The following is an 11,588-nucleotide window of genomic DNA, read 5'->3' on the forward strand; positions in this document are numbered from 1 at the left end:
AGGGAAGTTTGCAGGATGCTGGTAGCGTATTTTGAGGTGCTTCACACACACCACTGCCTGTTAGCACTGGAATTCAGAAATGATGGCTATGTTTATGGAAGTCTGATGATAAAGGAAATCAGCATAGATTACGAGGTGCAGCTCACCAGGATGCCTGTGATCTGTTTTTGTTAGTGTAGAAAGGCAAGAACCTGCAATGCCCATGATTATCGACGCTACTTTGAGTGCATTTAGTGCTGAGTAATAGGATTGATAAAATAGACAACAGTGATTTCAAGGAAGCATCACCACCTATCGTGGTCATGTGTAACTGTACAGTGACTAGAGGTGGATGTGGGAGACGACTCCCATGCCTTCTTCACTGAGAAACATTTTTCTCTTGCTGGTCTTAACACCCTTGATCTTCCTAATGCTGTTTGTTTGACTTCTTTTGTATCTTACCTCTAAAATGTTCTTATTTTGGCCTCATTGAAATAGCACGCAGTGCTAGTAGAAAGTATTTTATGTCTAAAAGCATATGTCTTCTGGAAATACTGAACTTTATGTATAGCTAGACATGCCATATATTTGTGTATAGTGTATGGACACAATTATTGAACTGAAATTTTGGTAATGTGTTAACTAAGGTGAATAACAAATACATTTTATTTTATTCTTTCTTTTTAACAGACGCATATGAAGATGGTGTGTATCTCCTAATATCGTTTACTGCTGATCGGGTATGTAATGTTATCTCACAGTTTCTGAATTATCACTTAGGTGATTATTATTGTATTTTTAACTATAGGTATTTTAATTTGGGAATTCAAAATGTCTAGATAATCCACCTTAACATTAATTTGTGCTCATGATCAAATAGACCCAAGTAATGTGATTAAACTGTGTTAAGAACAAATTTAAGAATGATTCTGAAATTACCAATTTCAGCGTATTGTTAAATAGGCTGTACATTTATGGCATTGTAATTTCTAATATAATTGTGAAAGTACAAGTTTATTTTATAAATTATTTCTATAAAGTGAAAGCACATACCAATGCAGAATGTCTGAGGCATGTAGATGGGTCAGAACAGCTGTGCCAGGAAAACCAGGCCTTGCTGGTGAAAAGGAAGCTGGAGGTTGCACACAGGAAGCTTTAAGGACAAAAAGTTTCACCCTGGCTTACAGCTACAAAGGATTTGGGTTTCTTCTCAAGGATGGGCACCTAAAATTGTTCCTGATCCATTTTGCGAGTTCAGGGTCCTCCTTGCTGTTCTCTACCTTGTTGTTCAAGCTATGTTGCTGCTCCAAGAAAAAAGAAAGAAAAGTTCACAGGGCCAGAAAGACGGCATCTGTGTTAGTACTGCATTTGCCTGTATTCAGCGTAGAATGTATTTATTGTGTGCAATCTTAGTTCTGGGAGGAAGCAGCAGGATACACAGTCACTGGCAACCAGAAAAAGAAATCACTTTCTAAAACGACAAAGGTGGGGGGGGAGCAGGACCTGCCCCATTCATGAGTCCTACTCATGCCCTCCCATCGATGACAAACCAGAGGTGTATTTGTGGTTATGAGTCATAAACTTGAGTCCCAGTCCTAGCATGTGTGCATTGACCCCAGTCAACGTATTCTATAGAAACATCTCAGCATCCCACAGGAGATGCTGGGTTTTGCTGCCATGGCCATGCCACTTTGCAAAGCCTGCGAGAACCAGCTTGATGGGAGAGCAGAGAAAGCAGCTTAGTTCCAACCACAGCTTTGCACAGCAGTGGTGGAGTCACTGCTTCAGTTCAGGATTGCTTTTTCTCTTTATTCTTCAACATAGAAAATCTGGCATGCGTTCCTGGGTAACGAAGTCAATGAACAGGAGTGTTTATTTTAAGTACTGGCATTTCTAGGATGCTGGGTTTCAATTTTTATCATAACAAGTTGAATAGCTGGAATTAAATTAGACTGTAATTTTATGGACTTTTGGTTTAAAAGAAATGCTTTTTCTATTGTAATGGAAAATACACTTTGTTATTTCATTAGTTTTCCAGGGTGCCAGAATGTCTTCTAATTTTACCCACACTGTTCTTTGTTCTCATGTAATTCTGTCTTTGTCAAATAATTTAATGTTAATTGCTAAGGAAGAGAAGTTTGTTTTGCTAATATTCAGTATTTGCAGTTGCAAGGAGATTATAAAATAAATGCACCTTTTCCTGCTCTTACAAAAAGTTGGCAAGGAAAAACCTAATTAAAGAGATCTTGAATCAACCAACAGTGAAAAATGCTTGCACTAAAAGTAATACTTTCTAAGCACTAAATATGCAAAATTATGTCATAGTACATTTGCATGGGATCACACTTGGGCTGTGAACCAGCAGGCACCATCTCTGGGCTGCTTAACATGGCATTCACTCTCTGGACCTGGGTACACCCTAAAGAAACCATGTGCCCATAATCTATTTAAAATCACAGCAACTGGAAATGAGAGGGGACCTGTGAGTGCTAAGGGAGATGACGGGGGTGGAGGAGCTGTTCTGGGAAGGCATAAAGCAGGGAAAGCAAAGCCTGGATCAGGCCTCATAGAAGCCAGGAGATGAAGCATAACTGCTGTTCCTGTGACAGTGGAGAAAGGGTTTGTCCATGCAGCACTTGCTGCCCATGTCAGGGGTTAAGAGCATCTGGTTGCTTTGCTCCTCACATCTACCAGCTGACTGGCAATTAAAGACACAGCAGAGCCCAGCATCTAGCCAGATTAACAATGTGAAGAAAACTGAAGACTTCAACCTGTTATTGAAAATAAATAACAATGTATAAGTATTTAAAAAAAAAAAGAAAGGAAAGGAAGAGAGGAAAGCAAGTGAAAAGCTCAAGTGGACTTGTACCAGTCTAATGACAATCTTTGATATTTTTTTTTTACTTTTCCTTCCAGAATGTTTTAAATATCAGGGTTTTGCATCACGGTTACACTGATCCAAACAACTTAATGTTTACTGAAATCAGAGTCCTGGGGGTGCCCACCAGTGTTAAGCAGGTGACCGTATCGCAGAATGGCAAACAGAACGGCGCAGAACAGACAATTGCATTGTCTCACACCATGGACTACAATGATGCCAAGAAGGTGAGATGCCATTTGCAGGGTAATGCCACCTTCACAACTCCATATGTGCTCTTAAACCTTTGGAGATTCAGCTCTCAGCTGTAATACCATTTTAAAAATATATTTCAGCAAGATACATAAGCTACCAACAGGTAATGATTATATAATACACTGTTTAATATGTAGCAAATATTGTGCAGTAAGTGTGGTAGAGCTTTTATGCATAGAAATTACTGTTGAGGAACCCAAACCTCTTCTGACAGTGGAAAAGTGGTGGATTTTGGTTTGTGCTTGGTTTCCACTTTTCCTAATAGCTTGCAACTTGTGAGATTTGGAGAAAGAAAAAGCAACCAGAAGTATTTTCATGCTCTCTATATGACCCTGTTGTTGTCAGTCTTGTCTGACATTTTCATTTCCCAGCCCTGTTTGCCTACCACCATTTCTTATTCTGTCATGTCATATTTGGGCTGCAGGCATTGCAGCATGGGGTTCCTACATGTACAAGTCAAATCCCACTTCTAAAGTTATCGGCATGGGTTTCCATCTGCATGGGTCGTGCCTGCCCAGGGCACTTCCCCCCTGCCGCCTCCCTGGACAATCAAGTCAAGCACTCCTAAAGGCAGCTGAAGGAGGTGTGTATAACTGCATTGCCATTCGAGACGGCACTCCTGTGGAGCATCCTTCAAATATGAACAGAACTGCTGAGGCGTTCAGTCTTGCCAGTTTTCTGGTAGAGGGAGACTGCCTAACCTCTTCTGTTACTGGGATCTTACTACCCTTCCTTTGAAATTCAGTATTCTGTTAAGTCTTAGTTCTTCCTCTCTTTCATGGAAAGCCAGAACTGTATAAGTTTTGTACATAACCAAAAAGATGAATTAAAAATGTAACAGAGAATGGAAGTATTTCATTCTGCTGTTGACTTTTTGATGGAAAAAAGGGAATTCATATGCACAGTTGAATTACAGTGTGTTCCAAGTTTTGCTGCCTTTTTTTTTTTTTTTTTAAATTAACAGGAACCTCAGCTCTAAAAGGGCCTCTGAATGAAGGGAAAGGATCAGAATCTCATGATCAGAAATCCAAAAATCTATGCTGGTTAAACTATATTTATAGTGTTACAAACACAAAAGCAAAGGAAGAGGAATAAATTCTTGTAACCTAAAATGAGAAAGCACTATATTCTCTATTGAAGACAGACAAAGCAGTGGATCTTCAGGGCAGAGTTACTAATTGTTCGTTTTGTTTTGCTTTCTCACAGCTCCTGACAATCACCAGGCTTCAACTTGAATTGGGCAAAGACTACACTGTGCAATGGAGCTAAGATGCCTGCCAAACAACGTTGGCCATACCACTGAATTTTCTCATTGTTTTAAAACTATCTTTCAACTTTCATACTGCCTCTTTGGCATCTTAAAATACTTTTAATTATAAAAACATACTAGTATAGTCGATTCATATTAAGATATTATGTGTATAAAGCAGTCACGTTTCAGTACTGTTGAAGGTTACAAGGTCTCCATGTGATGCAAAATCTATATTTTAAGCAGTACGGCACATCAGTGTAACTTGTCTTTCAAAACTGAGAACTGAATGTAAAACTCCATGTTTTTTCAGAGTAGAATCTCTGGCTAACTTCACGCATGCCAAATTTTGTAAAAAAAGATACGTTTGGTGTTACCTGCATGGATTTGCGGCCATAATTCTGCCTATTTAACTTTCATCTTAATTTTAATTATGCCTATGTAAGTCACTACTACAGAGAAGTATTTAAGGCCAGACAAAATAAATGTTTTCAGATTACTGATTTAGCAAGAAATGATGTTTCAAGCTGTTGATCTATAAAATACTAAGGTACTTGCAAAAGTAATTTGAAGTTTGGTTTTTTTTTTGTATGACTTTAGCCAGACATTTGTGTTCCCCAGTGTTTTGATCTGAAGTTGTAAAATTAAACCTGAAGTTTCAAGGTTAATTAATGAATGTTAGTCTCTGAGTGTTTATTTCACTGAAGGAAAGGTTGTTGTATGTTTACTATAACAGTAATTCATGTTAAAGACTCTTTGTATTCCAGGAGTGCAGCATATGATCTAAACAGATTGGTAAAGCATGTTTACAATTAAATTTGATGGGAATAAACTGCTGTCAGAAGTAGTAGCAATCTCTAGTGACTATGCTTAAGATTCGTTTAAAGGATTCTTCTCTGCTTTAAAATTTTGTGGTAAAACAGCTAAGTAGCCAGTATCTCATAGGTGGATCATGGTAACTATAGGGCTGAATTTATTGAAACTTCCCTGTAAACTAATAATGAAATTAGCAGTCCAGAGAAAATGATCATTTAGGACTAAAGTTACCATTTTGACAAATATTTTTGTCTGAAGGAACAAACTACACTGTTTCTCCAAAGTTAGCGATGACCAGCTGCGTAAGTAAGCAGATACAAGGACATGTCCCATTGCTGCAGAGAGGGGAGGTGCAGGTTACTAAGCCTCCGACACATTCACTGTCACGTTATGTCCTACCACTTTGCTCCCACCCGACTGATGTGTGAAACACTAGGTACAGCCAAAGGCTTTCCAAGAGCTTATTTTCACCATTTTTCTTACTATTAGTTTTATTGGGGGAATCTCATTGTTCTGTTTTCTCGGCTTTGAGAGGCTCAGCACGTCAGCTGAACTACTGGTGTTTCAGCCACAGGGGAAGGCTTTTACTGTGTCCCCAAGATAATAATTCATGAGGAACTCATGCAGACTGAGAAATCACAGCTTCAAACACGCGTCGGCCACCTTCGGGAGGTGCTGCCTGCTGTGTCTCTTCCAAAGGGCCTGGGAAATGAGCATCCCCTCCTGCAGTTTGTACAAGCACATGCAGCCCAGCAAAGCCTGGCCCACAGCTCACTTCTGAAATATCTGTGCGGCATCACGGCCCTTAGTTGGACAACAAACAAGCTGTATGCTGAACTGGGTGGCATTTTTTTTCAGGTTGACAGTAGCTCTTGATACAATGCTACTCTCTGGGTCAGGTACATACACGTGTTGTGAAACATCCTCTGCTGCAAGACGTCCCATTAAAGTCCATGAGCCGGGCAGTTTTCAACAGAATTAAGTGAGCAGCAACAAACTTACTACTTGTGTAAGTAGGATTTTTTGACTATTGCTCTCTGCATAGTTTGACTTTCTAGCACTTGAAAAAATTACTCGTAAAATAGCATAACAACCCCCAGAGATTTGACGCAATCCTGCTGCCCATTGCACCAGAAAATTCTCACTGAAGGCACAGTATCTTCCCTGAAAGCCATAAAGTTCTGTTTTCAATATCCTTTTTCTGGACTTTATTGGCTGCTGTCTTGGCTATTCTTAAAAAATAAATCCAAAGAAAACAGTGCTTGTGAAAAGTCATAAATTTATTTGGTATATTAAAATCTTTTGCTAGCTTTTTCCTGGTATTAAAATACCAGGGTTACATTATGAATAGCGTATTGTTGTGAGTTAGCCCTGGTAGGCAGCTAAATAGTGTCAAAGACCCAACAGACTGCTGGAAATGAGGATGCTGCATTCAGAACACCACCCCGCATGCGCCCTGGTCTGAAACGGGTACTTTGGGTGGCCAGAGGCAGGATCCTGGGTGATGAAGCTCCTTGCACTGAGTCAGTATCCATTTTGCACCTGCATCAGTGTTTGGATGGATGAACAAAAGGAAAGCTCACATCCTAATGAGACGTCTTCTATTTTTAATTCCTTAACAAACTGGAATTTTAACTGTGACCATTTTCAGCAGGGTTCTTCATGTCATATGTACAGCTGAAATCCTCCTGAGAGAGAGAGAGTATATATTTGTACGTAGGTATGTGTATATATATGAGCATTTTATATACCTATATATATACACAGACATAATTTTATATATATATACACACATATGTATACAGAAATATGTATATACTATATACATCTATTTATTCATGTTGTATATATACATAAACATAATATATACATACACACACACATATGTGTATATAGATGCATATGTAAATACATGTGTTTTATTTAATCATTAATAAGTGAGTTTCTTCTTTAATGAGACTTTTTTTAAACTTTAATAATGTTCAGGTTTCAGGGGAACTACACGAGAGAACAGCCAGATGCAATCAGGACCTTATGAGTATACTTTTTTGCCTTGAAACAATGTTCAAGGTTTAAGTAGCTCATCCCAGAGCTGATCCAAACCTCATGGGAATCAATAAGTTTCTTTCTGTGGGCTTTGGATTGCCTCCTGAAAGATTAGGTCAGTTTTTTAAAACCTGTGTCTTCTGCCGCTGGCACGGGTCCCAGCACAGGTCCAGCTTCATTTACCAGAGCAAAAATGGCCTTTGAATCCATAGCTGCAGACAAAGACTGCAGCTTGGAGATTAAATCAAGGTCAAGTAACAGGTTAATGAACTTTATGAAACTGTCTCTCCTAGCTGTGTAATTAGGAGCTGTGATCAAACAAAAACTTCAGCATTCCAGTTGCTCTAACCTCGGCATGCAAAGGACTTGGGAAACTTCACAACATACAGCAATTGCACTTAAAAGCTAAAGGTGGTTGTGCAGATCCCTTCGCTTTGGCTAACATGCTTCTGCAAGATGAACAAATGTGAGTGTTATCGCTGCAAGAGCGCAGCGGATACAGAGAAAATGCCCAGTAAATACCCCTCCAGATGATAGCTTTTCAGGTACTAGTGGATAATCCCGACTGTTTTAAAGAAAATCAAATAGTTCTTTATCCACATAACAAATGGTTAATGTTGCAGTTATTTACTGCTGCACCAGTGAAGGTGCCGTACAAGCCTGAGCTGTGCCCCAGCTCCCCAAATTAGCCTGAGCACAAGGCCACCAGGGGGGACTGATGAGGGCCAGGTCTATAACTCCACCACAAATCAAGAGGAAATTACATTTCCAATGACAGGTAGCACGACCTTCAATACCTCGCAGTACAGAAGCATTTTATATCCAATTATTACTAATCCATCAGCCAGCCAGGCAACCACTGTGTTTGCCCTTGTGCACTGAGCACATGCAGCTGACCCAAAGGAGAACGTGCTCTGACGAAATGTGGCATGTTTGGATTGCAAAGGCCAAGGTGGTTTTTTTGGGTGGATTCCCACCTGGCCTCTGTGTCCCCTGCTAAGAAAGCTCTGCTTTTGGTCTTAAAGAGACAGAAAGCAGAGAAACTGCAAATTTGGGGTTCATTTCACCCCTTTTCCTTCCTATTTCTCAAATAGCAAGTACAGCAGACCTCTCTGCAATCTCCTGCACCATTTAGTAGTTTATCTCTGTATTTTAAATATGGTTATGTGGCTGTAGCAATGTGTAGTATTTAGATCTAATTACCTTTCTCGTGCTTGGAAAGTGGAAGAATCCAAGAATTCTTCAATAATACAACACATGAAGCACAAGCTGGGAAATAGCTGGACATTTTCAGAGGAGTGCCCTGTAATAACCAGAGGGCGACTTACCTTAAACAGATTCTGACTCAAAAACCTGTGGAAACAATAATGAAATACCAGTGTTTCCACAACGCTTTTGGGTCAGAACCCAGGTCTCCAGGCTGCAGGGTTAATTCCTGCAGTATCACACCTGATATTACTGCCATCTGGGAAGATGACAGAAGCTACAGATTTCAGTGATAGCTTTGTTATAGCATATGCTATATAAATAGTGGATTTTATAAATAGTTCTGGTTCTCATGGACTAAAAGGTAATCGGGATGCTTGCATTTTTTGCCTTTTGAAAGATGCTGCCATGTGGCTGTCCTTCCTCCCGTCTCATGTTGCAGCTGAAGGATGTTAGCAGCGAGTTTTTCAATACAAGATCTCCTACCTTAGCTTAGTTCTTCCTCCATGAAACTATTGCATTTTGAAAGGAGCTCTTTCACTGCTAAAAAGAAGTGCCCACTTATGCCAACCTACAGGAAAACCACCACTAATTGGTGTGGGAAGGAAATTATAAAGAATCAACTCACATTTGCCTTCAGCGCGATGCCAAAGGGTTTCTACGGGATGCACTTACTCCGAAGGACTTCTCTTGGGTACAACATATATGAGCGAGTGGAAGGACTGTCTGGGGGTGGAGTATCTCTGTTGAACAGGACCAGATATCATTGTGCTAAAGAGACATTGATGGCCCTGAAATTACCATTCCACTAATGTAAAAGACAAAACTGTGTCACACTTGGCTGTGCTTGTTCTAATGAAGCTGCCACACACACACGCAGTTAATTGGATTTTTCCTTGGAGCCTGGAAGTAACAGCTGGATGGCAACATCTGGCAACACGTCGGGAGCATGGTCTGGCTTGTGACAAGTGAGCGGTATTTCACCATTTGGGATGGCATGGGGAGGGTGTGAAGTTTTCAAATGTCTTCACTGCTCCGGCACAAGGAGGTCACCTCTACCTCCCCTTTGGGACAAGGAGTTCGTCCTTCCTTACTTACATTTTTTTTATCTCGAGGTGGTGAGAAAACTAGCATGGTTATGCTTTAAAGCTCTCCTAACTCCAGTGATAGGCACTAAGAGAAACATTTTCATTCTATTTTATAAAAATGTAAGGGTTTTTTTGTACTATCAGTTGATGAACTTTTTGGTTTTTCTTTAGCTAAAACAGGAAATTTTGGTAAGAAGCTACACCAGTAGTGAAGAGTTTGTACATTACGCTTTACATTTGCTGAAAATACTAAACTCATATTGTTCTGAGGATTAAGTCAAGCTTGATGGTGTTTTCACTGCTATTAGTATTATGGATATATTATAATATGAATTGTTATGAGTTTTTGAATGATAATGAATTGAAATTGAAACTTTAAAAATTAATCCAATGGGACGTAACACTTCAAATTATCCTATGTGGAAAGGTTAAGTGTTTGAATACACATTTGGTATATGCTACATATATATAATTCATAAGTGCATGTATAAATGTATATACTTACACACATACACTATATATATTCTTTAAATTATTAATATTTTAAATTCTATTATGTAAAATAAAGGGGTTTTTACTTACTATATGGTTATTCTCAAATTCAGAGTAATTTCAGTTGAATTTTTAATGCATATGAGGCATTATGCACATTATAATAATTATGTAATAAGCAATTTAGAAATGCTCTCTGACCAGTGGTTCCCTTTTAATAATCTCAAGAGGCCTTTCAGGCAGATATAGTGCACCATTTACTCCCACTGATAGAAACCCTATATTCAGGGTCAGGCCATAAAGCAGCTAATAGTAAAATATTCCAGCTATTTTTAAAAATTGAAGCAATTTTCATTGAGCGCTCGGTGCAGGAAAGACAAATAAAAGTGACATTCATGCAGGCTGGCCAAAAAGTATTATTTGTTAAAAACATTATTTGCCATAAATTGCCTCTTAAAAATACTATGGGGATAGAGGAGAGCAAAGAATCTGGTCTAGATGAGTCCCTCCAGGCCTGTGGCTTTCTTTACTGGCATGGGAAGAGCTAAGCTAGAGGATCTGCTGTGTAACATAGGAAATATTCAACTTCTATGTCGATCCGAAAATCCAAACCTAGGGCTCATCAGGACACAGCCACGGGAGCTGGTATTAAATCAGATGTGTACAGGAGTTGATGCAACAGCCTTCCAATTCCCTGTATTTGGGGACTGTTCCTGTACAAGGTGTCATGAGGACAGTTCAACTCACTTTGAAACAGCCAGTTAAAAAAATAACCTCATATCTGGTTTTAACGTTTGGATAAAAGTCTAGGACTGAGGAGTACAACCTGATGTTTTGAATCCAGAAGAGCTGCTGCCTAAAAATTACAGAAATTTGATGGCTTGTGTTATTTTCTCATGAATATGAATGTAATGGAGAGTAACACGCTGTGACTTGCAATAGTAATGTTTGACATGAAGCCAGCAAATGGAATTTTGAGAGTTGGGCTCTTTCTCATGCCCAGCCATTTTGCTTCATTCATTTTGTTTTTGCTTTCACTAATATATTTAATTCTATTAGTTATTATTCTTAACAGATTCATGTGAAAATAAATAGCATTTCTTAACAATATTTACACTGTCAGATATATATTTAATAAATGTTATCTGTAATGACACTTTCTGCCTCTTCTGAAAAGACTGCACAACTCAGTACATTTATTTAAAGTAACAGCTGCAACATCTCTTTTCTCCTCTCTGTTGTCTCCTATTTGATCTACACAATTCCTTGCAACATCCCGATGCCTATATCTTATCATTTGTGCTGGGACGTTTGGATTAAAACAGACAGAAAAAACAGCTCTGGGAGGATCTGTCCTGTTAGGAAACACAGTTGGGTTTGCTGTTTAATCGTGACACTGTTACTCACTGTGCTGGAATTAATGCGCTCCACCCCCTCCCCATTGCCACTTGCTGGGGATGAGCGATGCCAACCAGGGACTTGGCCAGCATTAGCTGACCCAGGCATTACCGGAGATTAAAGCTGATTAATCAGAGCCAGGTAAAGGGAAAGGTTTTCTTCCTGTGTTAATACCACTAAA

The 11,588-nt window shown here is 39.2% G+C and overlaps 1 protein-coding gene across 1 annotated transcript in view; it reads left to right on the plus strand.

Annotated features, from left to right (window-relative positions):
• The window catches only part of SI (sucrase-isomaltase (alpha-glucosidase)), a gene marked incomplete at its 5' end in the record, with an annotated part of 25,777 nt that extends 21,396 nt beyond the window's left edge, over positions 1–4,381 (plus strand). The window contains 3 exons of the mRNA XM_009333983.1: positions 670–719; positions 2,896–3,084; positions 4,319–4,381. Of these exons, the coding sequence (XP_009332258.1) occupies positions 670–719; positions 2,896–3,084; positions 4,319–4,381 (302 nt within the window). The remainder of the gene's footprint in view (positions 1–669; positions 720–2,895; positions 3,085–4,318) is intronic.
• Between the last annotated feature and the right edge of the window lie 7,207 nt (positions 4,382–11,588).

Source organism: Pygoscelis adeliae, unplaced genomic scaffold, assembly GCF_000699105.1.
Source record: "Pygoscelis adeliae isolate BGI_AS28 unplaced genomic scaffold, ASM69910v1 Scaffold241, whole genome shotgun sequence".
Classification (NCBI taxonomy): Eukaryota; Metazoa; Chordata; class Aves; order Sphenisciformes; family Spheniscidae; genus Pygoscelis; species Pygoscelis adeliae.